Consider the following 23,679-nt stretch of genomic DNA (forward strand, 5'->3'; position numbering starts at 1 on the left):
AGATCTTTCTTGGGAAATGAGGGGATCATCTTTCTCCGAGCCAAGATGAAACCAATCGAATTGGAAGAGATCTGTTGCTGCTATCGCGTTATCCAATGTGACCACTTACCTTTGAGGCTAGGTTGGCATGGAAGGCTACTTTGAGAGTTGGGATTGGTTCAGGAGAAGGATGTCGAGAGGGAGATTACAGATCATGATTAGAAGAAGGAAGGGCTTTGAAATGGAGAGCGAAAGGAAAAATGTGGGCCGTATTTCTAGTTTCGTACGCTCGTATGTCATGTCATGGATCAGACCCAAGCAAACAAAACTTGTCACTGCTTGGCCACCATTTTCCCCTCTAGACTCATATTTAATTAACAATTTGCTAGGTGGTTAATTAGTATGGGGGGAATTTCTCGTCGAATGATGAGGGGGGGAGTTATAGCCAGCATATTGACAGGCCGGTCATTAGCAATCGTTTTACGAATAAAGGAGGATTCGCTTTCGAAGTCTCGAATCATTTGAGGTTTAGACTGCACATGGCACCGTCATTCAAAGAACAGATGATTCTTTTTGGCCCACCATACATTTTCTTTCTCTATTAGATTGGCCCTTATTGTTCCATTTAAAGTTCGAGGGTTTTTGCTTTTATTCTGTGGTTTTCTAGCAAGCTTGATTATACGTTCATGACATGTCAAGTAAGCATATTGTCTGAAGAACGCCTTCACTTAAATAAACCCCTGTTCTACGAAAAAAATTCGAGTGATCGATTCACACTCAAGTCTCTAAAAGGGGCGACTCTTTTGACATGTGATTGACTTTCTGCCCAATAGTTGCTCTCTTTTAGACCTGTCTTTAGAAACTCATGAATATTCAAGTCATACTTCAAGTCCACTTGAAAAATTTGGGCACTTCTAAGTCGGTCCAAAAATAGTAGATCCTCCACAAAACGGGAGAATGACTCTCCTTTCCAATTACCTAATATTTGCCTTCCTACCTAATTTAGTAGTCGATGGTACGTAGTACATATACGTACTCCATCTCGCTTCCCAATCGAGCTCAGGGTATGTTAACGATGACATATTGATTGAAGTCCAATAGCCAACCAACAAACTTGCTCGCTTGCTTACGCCAGATATCGAGTTTCTCCTTTTTCACAGTCTACCACCGTGCAGTTCAATGGAACTTGTTACGAGCCAGTGTGCGATTATCATATCATAATGCAGATTATTTCCATCCGCGTGTGCTCAAATCATGTAAGGATCGGCGCTGGGTTCCCTGCATGATCCGTGGTTAGTTCATGATCAGCAGTTTTTAGGCTTCCCATCTTTCACAATGAAGCCGGAAGAAGAAGAGGCGGAAGCACATGTCTGTCTATCCGCTCTTTCATCCCCCCTTCCTCCAATACAGCATGCTTCTATGTCCCCCAATCCTCAACAACGAGGAGACGGACTGGGCTTGCCTCCATGGCTAATTTGGGACTTGAGGAACTTGTTATTCCCCCGGAGAAATGGAATAAAGGCTCTAACTACCCATAACACTAGCTCGACATCCCCTTAGTAAGGGGGCTTTCTTCTAGTCGACTATTTGCCCATTAATATTGCAATACGCAAATGCATCGCTTGGTTCAAAACCAAAAGATCTTATATTCGATGGGTTATTTGTATCGATGTCTTCATTGAATAACCAAAAATAATCCCCTAAAATTGTTAGCCAACCTTCTCCAGTGATCCAAAATCCAAATGTAATCAAAGCCCTTTGGAATGGATCCTGCTCCTCACATTCATTTTGAAGCCATTGGCGTGATTGAGTCTTCATAATCCACATTGTTGTTTGTAGTATTTCTCATTAAGAAGGAAATTAGTGGTCGGTCTTGGTGGCATCTTCGATCCAGCCTAATAACCTGTTGTTGTCTTATCCTGGTCTTGCTTCCTTCTCTTCTCCTTCTCAATCTCTCTCGCTCTCTCTTTCTCTATTCTGGTTAATCTAGTACAATTTCAAGAAGATACCCTAGAGCTTGTTGGTTGTGGGACCGCAGCGCAGGTTGATCTAATTGAGTTATCTTGGCCTGATTAGTCCAATTGCGCCTGATTTGGCAGGTCTACAGGAGGCTGGTAGTAAGAAGAGAAAGCTATAGAAAGGGATTGGATGATGGAAAAAAGGAGAGATACAACATCTGGAGTGAGAGCATAAGAACCTTTTGGGATATAGGAGGGAAATGTCTCTTCAACCGTGACCCTTTTTGGCTTTTGCAACTTGTGTGTCGAGGCCAAAATAACCAGGTTGTGGCTCTCCGTCAAGGCCTTGGAACCCGGATATCTTGGCACGAGACAAAGAAAACTGCCATTGGTCAGCTAATTAATCTAATTGGAACGGATGGCCCCCCAATGAATCCAGAACTGACCTAATCTGTCAACATGAATAAAACTCTGCGTGAATCTTGCTGCTCGTTTTTGATCAGCAGGGATTCCAAGTTGTAACGTTGAAAACTTTCGAAAGACTAAGAGATACGGTAGTACAGCAGGATATTCTTTCCTCCACTCCTGAAGTTTGTATTTCCACAACTCTTTCCCATAGAGGGAAGTCAAGTGTTCTCTTGATTAAATCCATCTTTCTTCATCATCCCCCAAACCAAGCAAGTTCAACTCACTCAGTCTCGCTCCTTTTCCCAGCGTTCCATTTTTATCCCTCCAACCACGGATTTGTGAATGTAAAAGTTAGAATACCTGGTGGATACGTAGTTGTTGTTCAAAGAAATGATGTTTTCTCCAACTTTTTATGCGTGTCCAAATCCGGGCGATGTTATGGACAAAGTAAGGGTTGTCCGGCCAAGCATAAATCGTTCCACATCGAAGAATACGAAATACTAAGTTGTGCAGTTCGAATCGTAATGAATATTTATTGCCGCCATTGTGGTATATATGCTGTCGGCTATTTTGGATATACGAGTCCCCTTTGCCCTCTTGCTCAAGCTTCATGATATTCGCATTTGAATACATCATGTCATCGGATTTTTCCGAAAATGGATATCCCACTGTAAAGCTAAAATGGGCCCTTATGACCTCGTTCTTATAACCAAACCAACAACAACAAGCGAGCAACAGCACGTTTGTCATATGTTACGTCAGTATCACGAAGAAAAGGTTTAATGCTTTTGTTCCCCAACTGACTTACCTGGAAAGCGACTTGTTCCTTATTTCTACCCCTAGAGCCCCACTGCCTCCACCTCTCACCCATCCATTCACCCAAGAACCTTCGCTGGGTGAAGGTTGACATCGAGACAGGTTGGAGTTTGGAGCCCTCACTCTGTCATGCTTGTGACTGTGTCTCCTTTTGATGCATTGAATTATTTGACAAGGTAAAATGAGGAGTAGTAACACCAAGGAGAGCTGGCACACTGCTCGCCTCGCCTACATTGTGTGAAGGGTTGTGGGTTGGATCTTCTTGGCAGACGAAGAAACCCTTTTCACAAGAGTGCAAAGCTCGAGGGGGGATAGAACCAAAAGTGACGATTTGTTTCTCTTTCATTTCTGCATATTTGGAGCTGTCTTCTATCTTGGGAAGGCTGCTTGATTTGGCTTTCAAATTTGTTTTGACACGGTTGCGAAATTTCATTCAAACTATTTGCAAATGGGAAATTGGATCTCGTTTGAAGCAAAACTTGAGTGATTAGTCTGGAGGTACGTAGAAGCCTCCGAAAAGGTGTCTTCTTTCGTGAGGACCTCCAATTACAAGGCGGAAGTGCCTTGCTTGTATGCACATGCTCTACGTAGGTGGAGACGGGTTTAGGTACTATGAGTAAGTTTGCGAAGACAGGGCAAAATGAATGATTATGGCGTGATGGATTCTCTTGGGAGCAAACCAAGAAAGAAACCATTGGTTTTGTCACTCACGGAGGAAATGAAGTAAGGGAAAAGAACCTAAAGGAGAAGGAAGGGAAGGGGAGCAAAATGAAGAAGACCTCATGGAGAGTGGAGCCTTTTGTCATGAACAAGGCCTGTCTTTTCACAGAGGCCAAGCAAATTTATCTGAAGCAATAGGTCTTGACAGTTCCACCGTGGTCCACGGGCTTCTATACATGGTAAAGTGGAGGAACTTTTAATAGAGGGCATGTTTTGGCTCACTTCTGCACACAATTCTCCATTCTGAAGATGAACATCGAGGTGGAAATTCTCTCCCCAAAAACGAACTGTTCTCCGTTTGGATTCAGTTCCACTTGAAAGAGTCGGCCATACGTGCTCGTGCACACGATATATAATACGACTAGCCTTTTTCTTGTGAGTGCGTTAAAGCAAGTAAGTCCGTGAAAGAATCGTTTTGTCGCAATGCCTGAGGCAACTGTTACGATTCTGGCCCTTGATGTTGGATCTTGGCTAAAAGTTATTGCTTATCTCTTCTTTATTTCACCTAATGTGTACGACACACTTGAGTACGTACAGCACAGTGGCTTTTATCCGATATGGGTCTCTCACTCAGGGAACGGATCCAATGAACTTCAGTTTGCCTCACGTTCTCGCGCTTTATTCGAGTGCCTTCCTTGCCTGCTGCTTGCTTATCCCTGGCTTTTTTTCGCTCTCTCTCACTCTCTCTGTCTCTCTTTCACTCTAAGTCTCACTTTGGTCGTGGTTTAGAATTACTTCCATTTTATGTTTCATATCGAATTGGAAGCCCACTGCAGAAGCAAAATGCTAGCCAGCCAGCTAGCTAGCTAGCTAGCTAAGCAGCCATTAAAGAGAGAACCAGATAGTAGTGATGCAACCTAACTGGGCTTGAGGATGACTGGCAGCAGCACCCATTGGTTGGTAACAGAAAACTCAAGTCATAGAGTTTCATCTCAAAAGTTATGAGTGTTGCTGTTGGATTGCTGGGGCGGAGTGAGTGCTCTGGTTCTTACTTTCTCTCTCTTTTTGGGATGAAATGGAACAATTCTACAGAGTCTACTCAAGGAGAGAGTTGAGCCTTGTTTCGGGTATTGGGAATGGAGCTGGTTTAACAACAAGTTGAAAGTTCCTCTCGCTATCAGACTAAATGTTTATAGGCAATAACGAGCTTTATTGAGTGGAGCTAATACGGAACACCATAAAGCAACTTATGCTACTACCAGCCCTTCGATAACAAAGCCTTGCTTTAGCTGTTGCAAATGCTGCAAACACTTTCCAACAACGTGATGAATAATGAAAGAATGTTTCCTTTTGAATTCCAGTATCCAGCTATTTGAACTATTCCTATGATCACGCCAAGGCATGTGCCGTGATAGAGACCTCGTCGTCAAATCTGGCCTCGGTGGCCTCCACTGGTGACCCGGATGAAGAAATCTTCTCAGAATTGGGATACCAATCAGACAAGTCTGGAACCACTCAAAGAGCCACGGGTAAGGCAATTTTAAAGCACTTCAAAACCTTCGCATCGTTACGATCCCGAACCCTCTTCAACGCGCACAACAGTTGCGGAAGTAGAGTATATTACAATATACGTATAGTATGTAGAGAAGAATTAGAAAGAGTAATGGACCACTCTTTATGTCGGTCCAATCGCTGGTGAGTAGCGAACGTGACCGTATCTCTCGACGTTTTGCGAGAAAAGATACTACTTCGCTGGGCGCAATAACAGCGCTACTTAAGACTTTCCATTCGGCTGAGGGCGACTACGAAGACTCTTGAGTTCTTCCAATTCGAGTTTCTTCCCCCTCGTGTGGTCCTTCTACCTTGAAATGGATGGAGTGCCATATTTTATTGCTCCATAAATCAGGGAGAGAAGTTTCCAGATCGTTTTTGTAGCCTCAATGTGGCTTAAAGTTCCAATTGAAATGTTCTTCTCACCTCATCTTCCCCTGAAACTTGGCGCTTGCGCTCAGTCTCTCGCATGAAAGTGAATGACCAGGCTGCAGGTAATCTTCCGATGTTAATTACATTTCGGTTCCGGATACACCCCAAGTGAGATGTTTGGAACGAAAAATTCACACCATCTCCGCCCACGTACGAGATGGAGAATTATTCCATTAGCCACCAACCATGGAAGGAAGTGTTGACTCATGATGGGGATCAATTCGATGACGAGGCGCTTTGAAATCAAGTTTATTCGAGGCTCCCTTGGGTTGTTCCCTTTCGCCTCGAAGATGGGCTCTCTCTGCTTGCTCTCAGTCAGTCTTTGTCGATCTTTCTCCTCACATAAGTGCATGAATCTTGTGCACTAGCGCACAGTGACAATGCAAATTCCTTTGTTGGTTGTCATGTTTAGAACCCACTTTGATTAGAAGAAAAGGACGCATTCCATGGCCTCCGTCTAGCTCATAGAACAAGCGTTCGCTTTCGAACGCTCCTTTTTGTTCCCTTTACCCCTAAAAGAGCATTAGAAAGATATTCGCTTCTGCCTCTTCTCTTTTTTTTCTCGAAAAGCTTTAAAGGGCGAATGTGGTAAATCATGGGCCAATGGGTGATTTGGATTCAAAATGGAAGGGAAACTTTTCCAATTTGAGAGATAGAAAACGACTTTTTCTTCCCGTCGTTCCAAGTTTCACCTTCTTTTGTAGCTGCTTGACGCCCTTCTGAGATCAAAATCGCATCTTTTATGTAGATTGGTTTCCATCTCCAGAAAATAAATGCCAGAATTATATCCCAGATCCGAAATGGCCCCGTTTGTCCCAAGGGTGACCACAGTTAGTGGCATTTTGGCAAGCTCACTTCGGACGGCCATGAAAGAGCCTGTAAACAATACAGGAGCTTGCTGAAGGGAGCTTCATTCCAATAGGACGGTGCTCTTAATAGCCATGGCAGGCATTGGTGGGTGTTCAAATCGTTGGCCCAACACAATGTTGCTTTAATGAATGAAGCCTGGGTGTTTGTTTGGTTGATTCGATCTTGCACTTGCTGGGTGTGTATTGGTTGGTATCTCATCTAAAGGCTCTCAATTCGATTGAGGCTGTAATGAGATGAGCCCCTCACTGGTGCCAAAACGACGACTACGACTCTCTATCTCCATTGTTTCTTTTCAATCCATGATCAAGGCTGACACGCCTAGTTCGTTCACGCCTGTGGCCTCGATCCTCCGTCGCCCTGATAGGAAATGCAGTTTTGTTGATGGAAAATGGCCCCGACTCGTTGGCCTATAGGAACCTTTTCTACCTCGGGCAATCATGAAATTCGGAGCCTTGTGTATTTGTGTTGGATTTTTTATGTTAGTTTTTTATAGAACTTAATTGATTTAGGTCCAATTAGATGTGATGCTCTTCAACCAAACGAGATTTTCAAAAAGTCTCTTAGAATCTTTTTGGACTTTTCATTCATTTCTTAGAGAAAGGCGTTGAAATTGCATTCGTAGAATGAAACAAAGTTAAGTTTAATGAGACTTGATAAAAGGAACGGTGAAGCAGGGACTCTATGTAGGTAGAAGAGATACGTACGTGTGGAGCGAGTTGGACTCGGAAGAGTGGGAGGTAGGAGTACAAGCAGTACAAGCCATTAGAAGGGGAAGGAGAAATCATTGTCCCATGGGAAATTTTCCCCTCCAGATAAGAGGACAAGATTTGTAGCACAATGGGCTGCTCAGGAGTCACTCCCCCTATGCTTTGTCCTTATCCTCCTACCTTTTCATGGTAATACTACACAACTAAATGTGTCTAGCAGTCTGAGGACTGGGAATGAAAGGATTGTTCTTTGATTTCTTTGTGTCTTTTTCTGTTCACAGCTCTATCACATCAACGTGCTTCCCTCCCGCCCGATGGCTCCACCTTCGCTCACCTCGTTCTTGGAGAGAAACAAAGTCAAGTCATTCCTGCCTACAGTTATTGGAACTTTCAAGTGAGTGCTTGCTACTCTACTGCTCGTACACACGTCCATTTGTTCGTTCGTTCGTTCGTTCGTTCGTTCGTTCGTTTGGTGGGTCGTGCGTGCTCATGTTGATTAGTGCGCGAGTAGCTTGCTGACGTTTGATTTAACGACGGCCTTTTCTTCTCCTCAGTTCCAGCAAAAGGCCTCTGTGTATGTTGAATTTGATATCGAAGTTCCTCGTGGGTCTTCCATTGGTTTGTACGCCCGTCGCAATGCCATTCCCACTTTGACCTTGAATGACGTCAGAGACGTGTTTGCTGGGTTTCGAGGACGTTCAGCTAGAGAGAGCTCGTCTTCATCCACGGCCTCGGTGAGTAATGGGAACATAAAACCCCTTCATCTCTTACACAATAATACGTATTTCTACGATTACTAAAGCCTTCGCTGCTCTTGTCCATCTTGTGATGATCACTCTCACGAAATTGATCCAATTATGCAAGCGCCCTATCACGATAAAGCCAGGAAAACCCATCTACCTATCCACCTAGCCACTCGCTACATTCATTACACATAACATACATGAAACATCAACATCGTGGAATTAAATCGAGGCCTTTCTTTCACTCGCAGCCCACGGTCACGCATACTGCAAACTACTACCTTGAATCAGGTCATTGGTTCATGTCCTTCTACAACGACGATGGACAACCCAGAAGAGTTGGGTTTCAGGCAGAAGCTTCGGATGAGTTAACGCGAAACTGTCCCAAGGGCTGCTCCGGTCACGGCGAGTGCGTCTTAGGCCAATGCCAATGTCAACCTGGATTTGATGGACCAGACTGCGGACAAAGTAAGTGGGATTAGATTACTACATTGCGGCATCAACAAAATGGCTGGCTATCATATCGCATCTCAATGACGAAAAGAGAACAGGCTCCCCCTGCCTGTGATTACTTCCGTTACCGGTTTTCATCGTGATCCCGCTGTTTCATGTCATGGTTCTTAATCTCATTTTGAGCCAAGCTAGCTTTCTGACGAATTTCTGATCCAGAGATCGAGTATCCGAGTTAATTAATTTCCTCTCTCCCTCTTCTTCTCCTCCTCCTTGATCCGTTGTGAGTGATGTGATGAGACTTTCTTCCTTTCTTCTCCCTCAAAACCTTCTCGGCTTTCCTCGTTGTTCTGACAAGAGCTCTCCAAACGTATTGGCAAAAATACGAGAATATCGAATACTCGACTTTAACCTGTGATCCGTTAATCCTTTTTTCTCAAAGAAACGGACTCTAATATTGACCAACTACTGTATGTCTGCTGACTATATTTATGATATCGTCGAATATCATCCAAAGTTCCACTCAAGTTTGTTCAATCAGACCTTGCGAGGTGTTGGACCAATTCCCCACCTCTTCAATCGATCGCCCTGACAGGATTTTATCCAATGCGCATGACTGCCTCCGTTATTGCATTTCCTTGCCCTCACAGCTTTCATGTGACCAAGTGAGTCATCATTGATTTTGTATTCAATGCATTGATGAAAGTGAGCCATTCTGGAAGATGTACCGTACTTTGCTTACAATAGCTAGTCAAGTCTTAGTTTTGACAAATTCATATTGCTTTTGCTGCATGCTTGGAAGTGGTTTAAGAACATTTTAATGCAGCACTCTGTACAACTAGACCCAACAAATGGAGAGAGAAAAAAAGCTGTCAGGAGTTTGATTGAAGGGATCCAGGATTATCCAGACAGTTTGAAGAACCTCTCAGACTCGAGATTCTGATCCTAGGGTCTTTATGTGTAAGCTCTACCATGAGTCATAAAACACAATGAGGCTACCCACCCACTTGAGATTCCCCTGGTACGTAAATTGCCTTTTTGTATCACATCTTACGATGCTCATTTCTTTCATGCAAAATAATGTCCCCTTCCTGAAGAAAAAGGGTTCACTCTCGTATCCGGCTTCGACAGAGAAAATCCTCTGTCTAAAGTTGCATCTTAGATGGCTTGAGGTGAGGATTTCGAACTTGCCTCTATTGTAGCATTACCTACTCCTTGTAGTTACTACTCTCTGGCTCCTCCTTTTTGTGCCCCAAGGTGGATTACTATCCAATTTTGAAAGCTAACAAATGTTATCCTCACACTTCTCGTCGTCCAAATCTGGAGTTGAAGGCTGCCTCTCGAAAACTCATCGAACCATTGGGAAGATTCATTCCTTTCTGGAGAGGCTTTAAGAACTGGCTGTTAGGACTTGCCTGTGCCCGCTCGGACCCCTAGAATCCTGAAGGGGGTAAAAACCAAAGGTAACCCTAACCCCTCTTTTGAACCCAAGTTTCACTCGTGCTTTCTCTTTTTCTCTCCCCCCCCTAAGTTCGGTTCATTCATTCGCCTTTGGTGAAACAACAGAATGCCAAAGGAAAAGATCTTCTTTTCCAGGAGGGACCGCTTTTATTGTACCTTATGTACGAAGTATGTTTCATAAGGGAAGACGAGAAGAAGAAAAAATAAGAAGGGTTGAAGTTTTCTTCACCCAGTGAAAGACTGAAGATAAGCAGCCCTCCCTCCGTCAGTCAGCTAAGTTTGGGTGAGAGTTTCAGGAGTTGTTTTTCTCCCGAAAAGAACGAACCCCCCTACTTTTCCATGTGGAACTAAAATATGGCTTTGTTGATTGAGAACCATTTCCAAGGGTGCAAGAGAACCAAACTGCAAACTTAGATCGAAGAAATCGCAAGAAAAATTGGCTTTGGAGTTTGTTTGTCTTAGTTTAGATTTTGCCCTGATTTTCTGCTAGGTTTCTGGGGTGAGCTGTAGATTATTGCTATTGCTGTTGTTGCCGCCTGATGTCACTTCAATGTCACAGTAGCATGCTATGCCATATTCCTCTGGGAAAAAGGGACCAACCAAATCCTGGGGAGCTCTGACAACGTAAATAAACACTCAAATAATATGACTGGCTGTCTTAGAAATGCCAGTGAAAAGTTGACGACTTGCTTCGTGTTTTCGGAATTCGACCTTGTATACAATATTGCCAGCCAAAAAAAATACAATGACTGTCGAAGATCCTGTTGAGTTAATTTGGTTTGCACGCTATCTCAGAAAGGTTGCATATTTACGAGGTTCTTGTTAGCATTTGCGAACTTTTTTCGGCCATATATTTGATTGAAGACATCTATTCAGAACAGACTTGGCTGATGTGATGATCCTCTCGGAGTCTCCTTCATTGACGGTGTTGTGGAGCAAGCATTTTTTTGAGCGATAACGGATTAGAGTGAAGCCTAATTTTCAATTCCCCCACTTTTCGGTCCGTCAGTTAGCACGCAAGCAAAAGCAAACGAATAGATGCGTCTCCCCTCGAGTTCGTTTCGAAGCTAAAACTTGATTCCCAAGCATTTCGTTTCAATCTTTTTGCTCATTTGGAATCTTTAGCGCCTCCCATTTGCTGATTGACCGACATTTTAGATTGGAAGTTCCGTTTGTCACGATACAAATGCCATTCGGAGCACTTTGGAAGCTTTTCCAAGCATATCAATGCTCTCACTTGACAATCGCACAGAGTCACATAAATGTCAGGCAATTTGATGAAGGATTTTGACGACACCAATCCATCATGTTCGGTTTCGTTATCTTTTCGCTGACACCAAGAAACTTGGAAATGAAGATGAGAGAATCCGATTCTTGGGAATGGAAGATTTGAGCGACGCAATATCTGGTCCTGAGCTTGAAGATGGGGTAAGACGAGTAGCCAGTCTCCCTGCCAAAGGTACTCATGCAAACCAGGTACGTACGCCTTCAAGAGGCATAAACTTGATCGAGCTTTGGAACAGAAGCTGACCTGGAAAACATGAGCTCTCTTTTTCCTTATCTAAGAGAAGGATCTTTATTCTTGATCGTGAACTTTTGTCGTGTTTGTTGCCTCTTTGGCATATCAGTCCAATTGATCGTATGAGATGGCCAATGAGCCACTAATCCAAGTCTACGAGGTCATAACCTCTTCCCCGATGAAGTCTCTCGCGGCTGTCGTTGCCGCCACCACGTTCCTTGTCCGTCCGTCCGTCCGTCCGTTCGGTCGGCGGCGACAGACCGACCGACCGACCTCCAGTGAGAAAAGAGGCCGTTGGAACAACTTTTCGCCAACTCTAATTTCCCCTACTTTTAATGAGCCAATATAAATTCGACCTCATCTAAACGGTAGAAGACGAGAGGCAGTCAGACAAGCAAGCAACCAAGCAAGCAAGCGAGCAACCGAGCAACCGAGCTAGCAAGCAAGCAAGCAAGCAAACCAGCCAGCAAACCTACGAGTCATTCAGCCACCTAGCTTTGTCTTCGTTAGACATACGGACAACGTAAGGGTCGTAGTACCAACGCTGCCTTTGCCAGAGGCCAAAGCTCTGAAAATAAGCTTCATCGTGCCACGGACGTCCTTGTTCACAACTCGAATCTCATTCCCGTGACTGGGCACCACTGTTGTTGGTGAAGGCTGCAAGGGGATCGCAGGCGTCATCCAATTCTGAATGGAGAAGGTCCCTCTCTCTCTCTCTCTCTCTCTTTGTTGCTGAACATATTTGCTCTTAGGCAAAGTGTGGTTTTTCAAGGGGATTGAGATGTTGAGAGTATGCTGTTAAAATGACAAAACCCCACTTAGGCAATTAAAGCGGACAGAACGCCATTTTTGAAGTACTCTGACAAGAAACTCGAACCATTCAGGACCACGCGCGATGGTTTACTTCCTGGAATTTGAAGTCGAGACCAGAGAAAGGAAGAAGAGAGAATCGAGGAAAGAGGGATGAAAGACTAGGAGGTAGGGCAGGGCTTCCTTCATTTTATGCATGGCTGCATTTCGAGTAATCTCAAAATTGAAGACGAAGCCCGGATGAATCCTGAGTGAGAATATAATGTGGGTTCCGATGTGGGAAAATTCCATGGAAATTATCCTTTGCTGAGATCTCCACTTGGATTTGGACCGGGAGGGAAGAATCTTGTTCTCAATCTGTTAAGTGAAAACTTTTTCTCCCATATTCTGTTCAAGGATGCTGGAGAGTTGGTCTGCTCGTGTCCTACAGAATACTTGCCTAGTACAAAGCCTGCCTGAAGGGCAAAGTTTCTATCAGCAATGGCCTCTGGGCCTTGCGAGCGCTTTCGAATAATACCACCTTTTTCATTGAAATACGCTCTTTTTCGGGTTCATCGGGTTTCAACACACAAAGTAGAACGGTTTCTCGGGTGATTCAACTTTATTTGAAAGACCTTTTTTATGCGCTTATGTATCGATAAAAAAAATGCTGAGTTTCGTCTTATATCCTGACCAAGAAATAGTCCGATCGGAGCATATAGATTAAAATGAGAGAAATATGTGCATCTCATTGGATTCAAATACTACCCATCCGAAAGTTAGCAAAAGAGTTGGCGAAGAGATTAATAATTGGTCTCCATAAGGGGAGAAAATGATAGCGCTCTGTCTATCTTGCTAGTCCCAAGGTGCTTCAGAATAACGTTTTGAAGCGAACTTAGGGCAACGATTCACCCCACAAGATTCCAATCCTCGTATTCGTGGACATTTGAGGTTGAATGCGGTTGCAGAAGTCCTTTGATGTGCGTCCTAAATTGAGGCATTTCTTGAGGGCCCCATCCTTGCCTGTACTTCGTGTACTGTCTCGATTTCGTTCTGGAGCACTTTCATCGGAGTGGCTTCATTTGATAGTTTGAAAACTCTCTTGTCCTCGTGACAGGTAGCTTGACTGGTTCCGTTTTTGATACCCACAATTAGGTGTACTTGTTTTTGCCGATAAGAGGTGCTATACCTTTACCGTCACGATTATTATGAAGTCCATTTGACCTCGTAACTTTTGTTGTTCAAGTCGTGACTTGGAAGACAAACACGAGGGCAAAAACATGGTCTCGAAACTCCACAGTATTGGACAAAGACCAAGCGAAGGAAGAAGTCATGGGAGAGCTTCTATTGGAATGGTTGATTTGATCGCCCTTTCCAACAACTTGGGAGGGAACTGTCCGTTCGATGCGAGGAGTTATTTGGAAACTTGGCCTCTTTCAATATGACCTCACTATCTCTATCTCCGGCCAAGCAACTTCCTATTTTATCAATGAGTGTGTTCCTTTTGGACCAAAAGCCAGCCAGCCAGCCAGCCAGTCCGCTCTCAATTGTGCATTGATCCTTGGCAATACACCTCTTAAAGGACCATACACAAGCCTTGACCACCTCTATCGACTCTGAATTTATTCGAATGGGTGCGTGTTCGAGGATTTTTTTTATTTTTCAAGATTGAGTTGATCTAAACAAGTGTTGGGACTTGGGGGCATTGTTGAACCAATTGTCGTGTCTTATCGCTTCGACTCAGTCAACAAAAAAAAACTTGGATCATCATATTAGGGGAGGGTTGTAAGAGAAAAAAAAAGTTGTTTTCTGTGCCAGTTTCATGGTCTTCCCGAGAGTGAAACTGCTGTCCAAGCTCTACTATATTGTAAGACAAAGTACGAGATCTGCGCAAGCACTTGCCCTCTATTTATGGCCTACGATAAAGCTTTATGATAACAAATAAAAATCAGCCACCAGTGTAAGGAAATCTCGAATTATCCGAGGCGGCTAATGCTTGCCGAAAGATTATGCCTCATAACGCTAAGGGCAAAGTAGCAGTAGTAGTAGTAGTTTAGTAATAGCAGAAGTAGGCGCACTAACAGAAGCAGAAGACCTCGGAGTGAACTGAGTGAATGCAATGAAGCCATTGAACAACGATTGCCGTCACCACGCCATAAGTCTTTCAACGCTTTTTTTCCTTCCATGATCTAGCGAACACAATCCTGTTGATAGCATGAGCATGGGCAGAAATATCGCTTGGATGGATTGGAGAGTGACCAAAACTTGTTTCCCACTCGCTTCAATTTATCTTCGATCCCATTTCGAGGAAGGGATTGCCTGTCTAGAGAACTCGGATTTATCTCCTCAAATATCACACTAACTTTGATAGCTACATTCGCTTGGCTGATATTGGGCATCTCGATTAATGTCTTCACTGCCAACGCTGACAACCAACGCGTTAACGGGGTGACTTGAGGAGAATGCATACATAAACATGCTCCGTCAACAAACGGTCACAAGAATGGGATTGCCAATTTGCAAAAAGACGATCAAAACGAAACTTGTGCCTGATGCCTCTTTGGCAGTCCCCAGTTTGTTTTGCTGGGTGTCAATTTTCATGGTCGTCGAATGTGTTGAAATGATGAGCTCGCCCTCATTCGTTTCCTTGCACGCTCTTCTTGTCCTCGACTCGAGACCGAACAAATCCAAGTCCAAATATAACGAAAAAGAGATCGTCCGTTGCGATTGTGCGAAGGAGACAAATGGGCCAAGCTTTCACGGTTTTTCATTTAATTAGATCAAGTGTCGAGCGGATTTATTGTTAACATTCTTCAATCAAGATTGTTGTTCGTTACTCCAGCTCTATGGCAAGGCATGCATGCTTTGTAAGCAAACTTTGCAGTTGCACGGTTTATAAGTCAGAGCGACGAAGAGCTTGCGGTTTTGCAAGCCCGCTCCAGTCTCAAGACTTCCGTTGTCGAATTTTCAAAATGTCCCTTGTCCTCAAATCGAGTACTTCCCATTGGCAATGAGAAAAGCTGTCAAACCAAGTGTCAAAGCCAAACTCCCCACGGCGAGTGTTCTTGTCGGTGGAGAAATGAACTTCAAAGAGGGGACGACATCAATTGCGGCGAAATGGACATTTATGAGATTGAGATTGTCCCACTTCTTCGGTCCGTTTTGATTCGGGCCAGACGAGGCGTCCTTTTTTACGGCAGGAGCCGCGAGCGTTCGCTGCGTGTGTGTCCATATTTACGCTCCGACCATTTATATGCATACGACATATAACCTTGAGATTGGCCTCATCGAGAGAACGGCTGAATAATCTTGAATGTCATCCTCCAAGCCATGGGATATGGCCCCTTTTCTTTATCTATTTCTGGCTCCCTCACTGTCTCTCTGTCTCTCTCTGAGCAAAAGAGTGGCACCAAATGCCATCTTCCTTCGAGAGTACTTGTGATCCCAGTCGCCGTGAGGATGATGATGATGCTACTAATGGTTAATTTTCTCATACTCCGCCTCCAAACTGGTATTTATGGTAGCGATGTGAATGGCTTTGCCATATAAATCTCTTTTCATCCACTTCCCTCCAAACAGGACTGACTTTTCTTTGGCTAGTTTTAAGATCAGGAAAGTGTTTCCAGTGTCGGTGAACATGATGAATTTGCTTTTATGTCTATTGGTTAATATCGTTAGCTCACCTTTTTATGAGCCTCTCCTTTTGGTAGGATCTCCTGGTGCTAGCGATGTTCACTAGGGGCAGTAATAGGGGAGGGGGGATTTTCCCTGGGCCGCTCATGTTGGTTTCCAGTTTCCACCCCTTGTTCACCCTGTGGATGCTCCTCACGCCCCTGCCATTCATCTCACTCGTTTCTAGTTTGATGCTGAGCTGAAGAGCGAGGAGGAGGACTTTTGGTCATAAAAAGCGAGAACGCGTTGCCATCGAATCTAACCAAGGAAGCCAAGGGAGTGAGGACCGCAAGAAGGGCAAGAAGAGCAAGAAGGAGAGAGAGGGAAAGGAAAAAGAGGACAAATCTCGAAAAATGGAATTACATTACAGATTCTGATCGGAAAACAAAACTGCCCCAATCCGCACGCCCCTTGACGGCCAGAGGGGAGAGAAAAGAGAGGGCTCCGTGCTACTGCTACACACATTCAAGTGCTACTTGTGTTCCGAGAACATGAGCAAAAAAAGCATTTAGTCGGATGAAGGAGGTACCTGCGTTCCTTGACAGGAAGATAGGAGGAAAGAAATCAACGTGGCCCCTTCCTCTCTTGCTTGGTAGTTAAGCTGGTCCTTGAGGCTCTGGCTTTTATTTGTCTCCTTTTTCTTGGTTTATGAACCTTTTGCCAAGGAGTCGTTGTCTTAGTTGTAAAAACTTTATTTCTTCCATTTTGTACATCATCCTCGAGAGGAGACAGCATTTGTTGGCTCCTTTGGGCAACCAAGAAAGCTAGGGAGGAAGGAGGGAGGCAAGAGGAAGCTTTCTCGTTATCTATTTTCTACCAGATGAGCAAACAAGGTTACAAAAAAGATTGAGAAAGGAAAATACAATCATAAAAAGTTTTCTCGACAAGACCATCGTGCCCAATACGAGAAAGAAAATATATAGACATCTCGTTGTGCATCATCTCCTTGGCTCGAACTCATTAACGCAAAAATCGATACAGTTGCAAAAACCTTCACTTTACAACAACATCAACGACATCGGGAAGAGCAACTGAAAAAACAGTGACCAAGCTCCACAAAAGCCTGTGTAAGGTCGAACCCCACGAAATAAAACGCTTAGATTGATGGGGGAAAGCTCCCTGTGTAATCACCTGGTCAAGGATGATTGGGCATTTACCCCATGCTTTCCGCCTTCCACCCAAAGCTACTTTTTTAGTCTCCGAGATGCGCCCTTCCCCCCCCTAAAAAAAAAACCTGCGGGTAGAACAACCACAATTCATACGGTGTTGTAATGGTAGTCGTAGTAAAGTATTCCGCCCAAAGGGGTGGGCCTGCCAGGCTGATAATCCATTGTTTTGATTGCTTCCTCGTGATGCCTGGTTGGAACACTCGCCTGGATTGAATGGGCATTTGGGCGCCACGCAATCTCAGCCCAAAGGCTCGAGGTGGGTGAGCAAAGGATTGAGGGAATAATCCATCATAGTTTCTCTTTCATTTCTTGTTGCTTCCACTTGGTTAGGCGCCTTCGATCGTGGCTCTACTCCAAAGGCTTCTTGGAACGAACGTTCCATCGTGCATGCAGCATTTGCTCAGTTGAGACTGGTTTCATATCGTAGAGAATGGTGCTGCTCTTAGCTGCCTGGTTTGATTGCCTACCTTCTTACGTGGTCTCTTGATTGCCCTGAAAGTTGCGGTGGCTTTTTTGTGGTCTGGAAAGATGAATTGGAAAAAAATAGTTTAGCAAACAACGTCTGTCTAACAAAATTAGACGGTACTTGGCACATTGCTACTCTGACGGCAAGCAGACCTTACAAAACTACACCTACAACATGTGTGTATGAGTTCTGCCTGGTTTAGAAGCGTTCCGACGTGTAAACCAATTTTTCGGGCAGCCATGAATACGATATGCGAGTGTGCGAGTTGCGGTCTACCGTAAGCGGCTAAATTTATTCCCTGCTCTATTCTAGGTATTTGTCCTCTTCTATGCACCGGCAATGGAGAGTACGAGGATGGTCAATGCCGATGCTATCCTGGCTGGAAAGGACTTGAATGTCAATTGCGACATGACGAGTGTGAAGTGGCGGACTGCAATGGACACGGAAAATGCGTCAATGGTCAATGCAATTGTGCCCGGGGATTCCGCGGAGACCATTGTCAAGAGAGTAAGTACATCCCTCCTCCTCCTTCTCTTCTGCCTCTTCTTACTCCCTACTTCATTCAGAGAAGGTACCTGCCGAGTGCCATGATGCAAGGGCAAGGGGGATATGCAATGCTGGACAAGGATTTCTTCAATTTGAATCGAAACGAAATGAAGTGCAAATCAGGCCCTTCGGGGCGACCAAGCGATCAGGAAAGAGTGCGTGTTCTTGAATTTATAGGACCCTCCTGATTTGATGGGTGATTCGGTGCGTGTGTGCGAGTGTTTCAATCAAGTTCTTGCTCGATGTTGAGCACCTACTATGAGTTCAATCAACGAGCTCCATTGACCTAGAATTGAAAAGAAAGAAAGAAAGGCATCCCTTTGTCGCCGTGAAAGCCTTTCAATCACTGATATGAAACTAGCCTTTTTTCTCGTCGTGTTGCAGCCGACTGCTCGGATCCTCTTTGCTCCAATCACGGATTCTGTGTGGAGGGATCTTGCGTCTGTCGAAAAGGGTGGCGAGGCTTGAACTGCGACCAGTTGGATCATGAAGCCCGTCAATGCTTGCCCGATTGTTCAAGTCACGGCGAATTTGATCTTGAGAGCCAAAAATGCGTTTGCCATGGACCCTGGACCGGAAGAGATTGCTCCAAAGGTAAGTGACAGAATTCGGGTGAATGATGGAGAAGTGAGGGGAAAAAATCAAGGCTTCTACACTTTTTCAACTCGTCCCTCTTCCTGAGATTGGCATAAATCGATGTTCTAGGGACCATTTCCATGCAAATTCCTTGCCAGTAGCTGGCTCAACCTTCCTTCCTTTCTCTTCCTACTCCGACCTTGTTCAGAGGTAGCAAACCTTGGCAGCCGAGACCTTCAAGTCTCGACTGCCTTTTTTGCATATTTAAGTCTTCTACTCCCGAAAATGTCAACTTTGGGGATTCACTTAAAATTTGTTCTGAACAACTCTCCTCGCCAAGTGTGAGCGAGAAACTGGCAACTGATAATAAATGTGCTTAGGAGCGGTGGTGAGTCGGAAGTGAGAAGGACTTTTGGCCTCCCGATGGAGTTGGAAAGTCCTGGCTCCTTTTTTCCCTTCCTTTTCTAAGTCCGGGCTTCATATTATTTAGTAGTGCAATACACCAACCTTAGAGAGCCCTCTACAATAAAGAGTCTACTACTGCATGAAAAGTCGCATTTCTGCCTATGAATGGATGCTTTTCATCCGAGGGCTTGGAAGGCATTTTGGGGAAATGCATACATATTTTCTCGTTGACTAGCTTCGGTCCCCTGGTTTCTCCGGTTCCTCTTCCAATTGTGCTATTACAACGATTTTGAGAGAATGAAAGAAAGGGAGAAAAAAAGCTGAATGAACCAACATTTCTGTTCGTGCTTGAACTGGGTTGCTCACTAGTTCAGGAGTCCTATCTATTTTTGCAACAACTTTTTTATTGCGTCATATTCTTTTCATTGTACCAAATAGACGGCTATTCGTCATCGTCCCAACTTATGGCAAGGGCTCTGAGTTTCGAAGCCTCGACATCAAAAGTCCAATGCTCTCCACACACCACACCACCCTATAGTATTCCTGAAACGTGAGACAGCTGCTGTAACTCACACTTGCCTTTATTTTGCTTTGAAACAGAATGGAATGAAAGTTCTTGTCGCATCACCCAAAAGTTCTGGCCCCAAGGCTGACCTTCAACTGGCAGTGTAAAGAAAGACGAGGTTTTACTTCAGAGAGAAGGGCCCTTTTTTTCAATAGCGTAAATTAACCTCACTTGATGATCAAGGCGGGTCTGACTTGCCCCTTTTCCGCCTCTCTCCTTCTCCATCCCTGCTCAAAAAGAAGATATTTCGCAAATCGAGACAAGGGTTGGCTAATTTTGCCAACTTTCTGGACCGAGTAATGCATTCAGGATTTGGGAGTCTACATAGTCTGCGTAGTCCCACAATCCCAATCCAATTTAGGGGTTTCGGAGCAATAGAAAATGAAATCGCACCCAACTAGAATGCCCCTCTTGGAAGAGAGCCGTCGTTTGCAGCATCAGTTCCTTTATCAAGCAATCGAAATGCCAAAGACCCTTTTTATTTTTCTCTTTTTCTCAATACTCGGGGGGAGGGGAGGTCTCTATACTTGCGGCCCATTGCTAAGGAGCGTCCGCAGTCCACACGTCAAAAAGACAAACAAAAACCTAAAACAATCTTTTTCCTCCTGCAGACAAACATTGCTCAACCATTTCTCTATCCAGCGTCCAGCTTTCTCTTGGATCAGTTGAGACGTGGTCAGCTTTGTTAAATTACCAGGCCATGCTTCAATTGCTCCTTCGAAACTTGCTGGACGCGTAAACTTGCCAACTTTTCTCCCAAAAAACTTCCCCCCTAAATATTTTCGAGTGAAGACTTTTGCAAGATAAAAACGAGTTGCTGTTGGAGAGGTGGTAGGAGATTGAACGAAAAGAACACCATTGTGTGTGCGTTTGCCTGTGTTTTAGGATCTTGTCCCGGTTTGACTGAATCTTATAAGAAGGTGTGTTCCATTTTTCTGCCCGCTTCTTTTTCAGAGAGATGTAATCTGGACTGCGGACCTCATGGATCTTGCGAATCTGGTCACTGCATTTGCCAAGTCGGCTGGGAAGGCAACCGCTGCAACGAGAAGCAATGCGATGCCCGCTGCAAGGATCACGGTGTTTGTTCCAACGGAACCTGTCTTTGCACTAATGGTAAATTAATGGTCACCTGGTGTAGAATCAGGCCACGTTAAGCCGTACTGGAATCCCAACTTTCTCATCCATCTATTCATTTTGCCTGGCGAATGCGCATCATTTGGCTTAGTGCGACAATGCTTTGGCCGTAGAAAGAAAATGGGTGCGAGGTGTTTTTTTTGCTGCATTCTTTATGGAATCTCTGCAGAAAGAAAGAATAAACCTTCCTCTCAGCCTTGGTTAGCCTTATGCTTCTAGAAGCGGTCTTTCAAACCAAGCAAAGTTAGCCGCTGAGTTGAACTAAGTAATGCAATTTCAAGCCAATATCAAGCTGGATTAAAGCAAGTTTTTGGTCGGGTTTCCCCTATTGCTGTTCAAGTTCTTGTCGTTTTCCCTAACATTTCTTCTTTTTTCTTCCTCTCCTCGTTCCTTCCTCGTACTCAACAGGCTGGAACGGAAAACACTGCACTCTGGAAGGCTGTCCGAATAACTGCAATAGCCACGGCCAATGCAAGACTAATCAGGCCTCGATGGAATGGGAATGCTTGTGTGAGTCCGGATGGTTCGGGCCTGGTTGCAACATTTTCATGGAACAGGATTGCTCAAATGATATTGACGACGATCAGGGTGAGTTCCATTTTCAGTCATAGTTTGCCACCTCTCTCCTGACACGTGTTTCCATCAAATTTAGAGGTTTCTCGGCAAAAGGTATGGAAGGAAGAGACAAGCTCTTTTGTGCCCTAGGTGAATTAGCCCTGCTTTATAACGTAACGAGCACTTCATAACTTTGCAGCCCGGCTTCCAAACCCGGGGGTAGAGTGAGTGTCCTCGTTACTTAAATCTCAAGTTATGTCCCATCTCCTGACAAAGAATGTTCCTCCTCCTCCTCTTTCCTCCTCCTCCATCCTTACCCTTGTGAGATTCCTGGGCGAAAAGACCTAGAAAAGCAACCCGCCGTGTCGCAAGCCCCAACTTGTGGCGACTGGTACAGAGAATAAATTTGCATGTAGAGAGTGGTATAAAGGATATTGGGTCGGTATAGCCGCTGGCATTTGGAAACTATATGGAACCAACCGGCTACAGCTCGCCGCCGACTGAGCTGAGACGGCCGAGGGAAATGTCGTTAGAGACCGGATGTTCATCAAATTCAACGGTCTTCGCTTCCTGCCAAGGACCTTCGTGAGCAAGAAGTGTCCTCTTTTAAAATCCAATAGAAATTTGGCGAGGATCATGTCTCAGAGTGATGTAGTAGTGCGTACACAAGAGCGACATGCTATAAGGGATTAGGATTTCGAGAACAAGCCGAGCTCAAGCCGGCAAGGCCAGTGTGGCTTTAGCTCAAAAACGTCCCCTCCTTCATTGGATTCGTTGCGTTCCCTCGGGTTATGACGAAGCCTCAGAGATACTCTCAAGATTAGGCCCTAATCCCTGGCTCTTAGCAATTGAAATCTGACTGTCTACGTTCGCGTTTGGCACTCTGATGTGTTTGGTTCATTGCAGATGGCTTAATGGACTGCGAGGACCCGGAATGCTGTGAGAGCCCCGTCTGCAAGAAGAGCCAATTGTGCCACACCGTGCCACAGCCGATTGATATCCTACTCCGAAAACAGCCTCCAGCTATCACGGCCTCGTTTTTCGAGCGGATGAAGTTCATCATCGAGGATAAGGGACTCCAAAGCTACGTCCAAAGAGCCGGCTTCAACGAGAGGTAAGCGCCCACTCGATGTTAGGAGACCCATGATGATGATGGTGGTGATGTTGTCTTGTTCACTGTGTCTGGTGTACATAAATATTGACCATCCATGTGCTGATAATCATTGTAACCAATGTTGGCGGTGGATGGATGGATGAATGAAAAGGTTAATGGACCAATTGAATGTGCTGTACTGAAACACAAACAAACTACTGCTACAAGATACCTGTACATGTACACATTCCTTCTGTGACCTGAATGGAAGGACGAAGGCTCCAATGGCTAGAAATCAAGGCCAAAGAAAGCTGGCTGTCCTCCATGAAATTGTAGCAATCAATCCATGTTATTACTTCCTGTTCAATTGCATTCTGGTCATTTCTGGGACTTGAAAGCTACGTCGTCTAGTGATTGTTTTCTGTGTCTCTTTTCCTTGTCGTCTATCCAAGCGCGAGTAAAGTAACATAACCACAATCATAACCTTCTAAAACAATAACACGGTATGATCTGTACAATTGGATATGGGTATAGTGTGTGTCTGTCCTCTGTCTGGATGGATGCATACTTCAAATCGTGCCTTTGGAGGCAAGATTTCCTTAACAGTCTCATCTTGTTACTCTGCTTTTGATGTTTGATGTTAACTGTTGGTCGTACTTTCTTTCTCCATTCTTGCTACCACCACCAACCAGTCTATTCTGGAGTCAATTTTCTGATCGGTAAGTAAGCCTAACCTACCAAATCCAAATGCAGTCTTGGATAGGATTAACAACCCCCCCCCAAAAAAAATATCTGGTTCACTTTTGTTGGCCCAAGGCGCGATCTGATACAAAGGCCGCCTTAGCTAGGATGATTTTCTGTTTGGATCATGTTCGAAACTAACATTGATCACATGTAGTAACTGGATATACTGTTTTCCTCCCTTCAAAGATTACTTAACGCTCGGTAAGTTTGGTGTTGGCTGCGCTAGCTTAATTTTTCTTTGATCGGTGTCGCACTATTACTACTATTATTACTCCTACTACTTCTACGTACAGCTATACCTAATCGTCGTTACTACTAAGCTATTTATCATTATCGCTCGGTATTGGGAAACTTTATTAGTCCTCTTATACTTTGTGTGTCAAATCATAACACAAAGCCTTTGGGGGTGGG

General features: G+C 44.5%; 1 protein-coding gene across 2 annotated transcripts in view; it reads left to right on the forward strand.

The window, feature by feature from the left end:
• The window catches only part of LOC131877329 (teneurin-m-like), a 61,397-nt gene that overhangs the window by 24,930 nt on the left and 12,788 nt on the right, over window positions 1-23,679 (forward strand). The window contains exons 4-13 of one of the 2 annotated variants that reach the window (XM_059222947.1): window positions 5,183-5,350; window positions 7,663-7,775; window positions 7,936-8,115; window positions 8,376-8,592; window positions 17,963-18,157; window positions 18,581-18,790; window positions 20,697-20,855; window positions 21,285-21,464; window positions 22,338-22,545; window positions 23,217-23,243. In XM_059222947.1, coding sequence (XP_059078930.1) covers window positions 5,183-5,350; window positions 7,663-7,775; window positions 7,936-8,115; window positions 8,376-8,592; window positions 17,963-18,157; window positions 18,581-18,790; window positions 20,697-20,855; window positions 21,285-21,464; window positions 22,338-22,545; window positions 23,217-23,243 — 1,657 coding nt within the window. The remainder of the gene's footprint in view (window positions 1-5,182; window positions 5,351-7,662; window positions 7,776-7,935; window positions 8,116-8,375; window positions 8,593-17,962; window positions 18,158-18,580; window positions 18,791-20,696; window positions 20,856-21,284; window positions 21,465-22,337; window positions 22,546-23,216; window positions 23,244-23,679) is intronic. The other variant, XM_059222949.1, reaches the window with a different exon arrangement.

Source organism: Tigriopus californicus, chromosome 3 (genome assembly GCF_007210705.1).
Source record: "Tigriopus californicus strain San Diego chromosome 3, Tcal_SD_v2.1, whole genome shotgun sequence".
Lineage (NCBI taxonomy): Eukaryota > Metazoa > Arthropoda > Copepoda > Harpacticoida > Harpacticidae > Tigriopus > Tigriopus californicus.